Source organism: Carlito syrichta, unplaced genomic scaffold (assembly GCF_000164805.1).
Source record: "Carlito syrichta isolate Samal-C Ts95f unplaced genomic scaffold, Tarsius_syrichta-2.0.1 Scaffold135642, whole genome shotgun sequence".
In the NCBI taxonomy this organism is placed as follows: Eukaryota; Metazoa; Chordata; class Mammalia; order Primates; family Tarsiidae; genus Carlito; species Carlito syrichta.
In genome coordinates, this window is record NW_007079738.1 from 4,808 (window position 1) to 7,518 (window position 2,711).

General features: G+C 67.9%; 2 protein-coding genes across 2 annotated transcripts in view; one reads left to right on the forward strand and one right to left on the reverse strand.

Annotated features, from left to right (window-relative positions):
* The window catches only part of LOC103250886 (segment polarity protein dishevelled homolog DVL-1-like), a 5,813-nt gene extending 4,692 nt beyond the window's left edge, over positions 1-1,121 (forward strand). The window contains exon 11 of the mRNA XM_021708255.1: positions 5-1,121. Coding sequence (XP_021563930.1) covers positions 5-328 — 324 coding nt within the window. The 3' untranslated portion in view covers positions 329-1,121. The remainder of the gene's footprint in view (positions 1-4) is intronic.
* A 541-nt stretch (positions 1,122-1,662) lies between these two features.
* Positions 1,663-2,666, reverse strand: LOC103250887 (taste receptor type 1 member 3-like; the record flags this gene model as incomplete). Its single annotated transcript, XM_021708254.1, has 1 exon — positions 1,663-2,666. A coding segment is annotated over one exon (1,004 nt), but the record flags the coding sequence as incomplete, so codon positions are not given.
* Between the last annotated feature and the right edge of the window lie 45 nt (positions 2,667-2,711).

Genomic DNA, 2,711 nt, shown 5'->3' on the forward strand with positions numbered 1-2,711 from the left:
CGAGAAGGAGCGCCGGGCGGCCGGCGCCGGGGGCAGTGGCAGCGAGTCAGAGCACGTGGCCCCCAGCGGGGCAGGTGGCAGTGGCTGGCGGGAGCGTCCAGGCAGTCAGCTCAGCCGCGGCAGCAGCCCACGCAGCCAGGTCTTGGCCGCTGCCCCAGGGCTTCCTCCGCTGCACCCCCTGACAAAGGCCTGCACGGCAGTGGGGGGCCCACCTGGGGGGCCACCAGTCCGGGAGCTGGCCGCTGTGCCCCCGGAATTGACTGGCAGTCGCCAGTCCTTCCAGAAGGCCATGGGGAACCCCTGTGAGTTCTTCGTGGACATCATGTGACCGGCAGCGGCTGCCTCAGCCCCGTCCAAGGCAGGGCCCCAGCAGTCTTGACCAGACCGCTTGTGGGCTTGCCTTTGTGGGGACCGGCCAGGGTGGGTGGTGGGCAGGCAGGAGGTGAGGGGCCGAGGGCAGCCTGGCCGCTGTGGCCAGAGTCTGGCGGCAGTGCGGGCTCTGTCTGAGCACATGGCGTGGGGGCTCCATCCTGTCACCGGGTGGGTATTGCCTGGCCCCTCACCAGGACAAAGACCCTCAGGCTCCACGTGCCCCCCAGCTGCGCACAGGCCCTGCCCATCCGGCCTGGCAGGTGGAGTCAGAGCCTCCCGGCCCCCGTGGCCACCTGGAGGGGGATCTAATTTATTTATTTATTGACTGGCCGTGGCACCTGGTGCCTGCCACCCACGGGTGCAGTTGGCATGTTTCCCCTTCTGCTGGGGAGGGCAGGTGGTGTCTGAACACGTGTGGAAGACAGGGAGGTGGAGGGTGGGCACCTGCCCACTGTGGCTCAGCCAGGACGGGGGCACGTGGCCGGGGGCACTTGGCCACGGACCAGGGACACTGATGGCATGGCCGCTGCAGGGAGGGTCTCAGGCGGCCAGGCTGTTGGCTGGCCCATCCTCACTGTCCCGGTGGTGGCTGCCCGCCCCTGCCCCCTGGCCTGGCCCGGCCCGGTCCTGCGTGTCTGCTGTAGATTCCGTGTCCAAGTCCCAGAGTGTGGACAGTTAACATAGAGCTGCTTCTGTGTACATGCTATTTTAAACACTAAAAAGCGTTTAATTTTATGGGACTGACTTTACTTGGGTGTGGCCTGTCACTTCTCTCCAGGGGGTGTCGCTGGGGGGGTGCTGGGGTCGCCTTCCCAGAGAGCCCTGCTTGCGCCTCCACCTGGGCCTACATGGGTCTGCTGGGTGCTGTTCTCCGCCCCGGGCTGGCTCCTAGCTTTGGGGGTCCTGGTGCCGGCGCTGGCCATGGTGCTGACCCTTGGCTGGGCCTTTTCTGCAGCACTGGGGTGGACCGGGGAGAGGAGCAAGTGGTACTGCCCCTCCTCTGAACAGCCTCTGCCCTGCTGCCAGGCCTGTCCTGCCCAGGGTGCACATCTGCGTCCCCCATTCTGGGCCAAGTGCTGGAGCCATGTGGCCAGGTTCTCTTGCCCCTGTCCCGGGCTGAGGCTCGGGCCTCCCTGCGGACAGTGGGGTAGGGGCACCGTGCAGGCCTTGCTCAGCAGGGCCAGGGGCAGAACTTGGCTCTCTGGGATCCTAGGGTGGACCCCGTGCTTCTGTGGCCTAGAGGTCACTGGGGCTGGGATCTATGGCTGGGGTCACTGGGTGAGTAGGGTCTCAGCTGGGTCTGGGTTCACTGGTGAGGTCACTGGGTGGAGGCTCAGTCGCTTTTCCCCAGTGCCTCCTCCCCTCCTCCACGGCTGTCCCTGCCTTCGGGGCCTCCTGGGGCCCCACCCAAGGACTCGGGGCGCTGGACGCTGACTGCCGCAGGAGCAGGCAGCACTTGGGCAGGTGGAAGGTGGCCAGGATGCTGAGGACACAGAGGAGCAGGGCGCCCATCTGCACGGCCGGCTGGTGGACTGCCTGCACGCTGGCCAGGAGGGGCACGGAGGAGAGCCAGAGAATGAAGTAGGCCAGCATGGCGAAGGTGAGGCCGTGGGCCCGGTTGTAGCAGCCGGGCCGGCTCTGCACCTGGAAGGTGCCCAGGAAGCAGAGCAAGGCCAGCACGGTGTTGGTGATGTGCACCAGGCCATAGCTGATCCAGGAGCCCACGCGGCAGTGCACCAGCACCTCCGTGGGCAGCACCCGCCAGTCCGCCACCACCTCGGGTGGGAAGGCCACCAGGTACCAGGTGCACAGGGCCGCCTCTGCCAGGACAGCCAGCAGCACCACGAGCCAGGCCCAGGGCCCACGCAGGCAGCTGCGCAGCCTGTCTGCCCAGCTCGGTGGCAGCTCTGACTCCACGAAGACCTCGGCCGCCTGCAGGAAGAGCGTGCTCAGGCAGCCAGTGAGTGGGAGGTGGGACAGAGGCTGCTGAGCCAGGCAGCTGAGGGGGCTGGGCCGCCCAGGGAACAGCAGGGCACTGAGGCAGACCAGGCCCAGGCAGACCAGGCCAAAGCAGGCCAGCGGCCCGCCTGAAGCCTGCACTAGCGAGCTGTGGCGGTGGCGGATGAAGAGCCCCAGGGCGGCTAGCGCCAGGCCCAGCGTCAGGCCTGCCAGCAGAAGCAGCAGCAGCACGGCCGGCTCCCCCCACGCCAGGAACCGCGGCCTGCGCGGGAAGCAGCGCGTGCTCCGCGCCGGGGACCACTGGTCCTGGCCGCACGGGGTGCAGATGGGGTCGTCTGTGGGAGAGAGCCAAGAGAGGCCAGCCTTGCACGCGCTCCAAC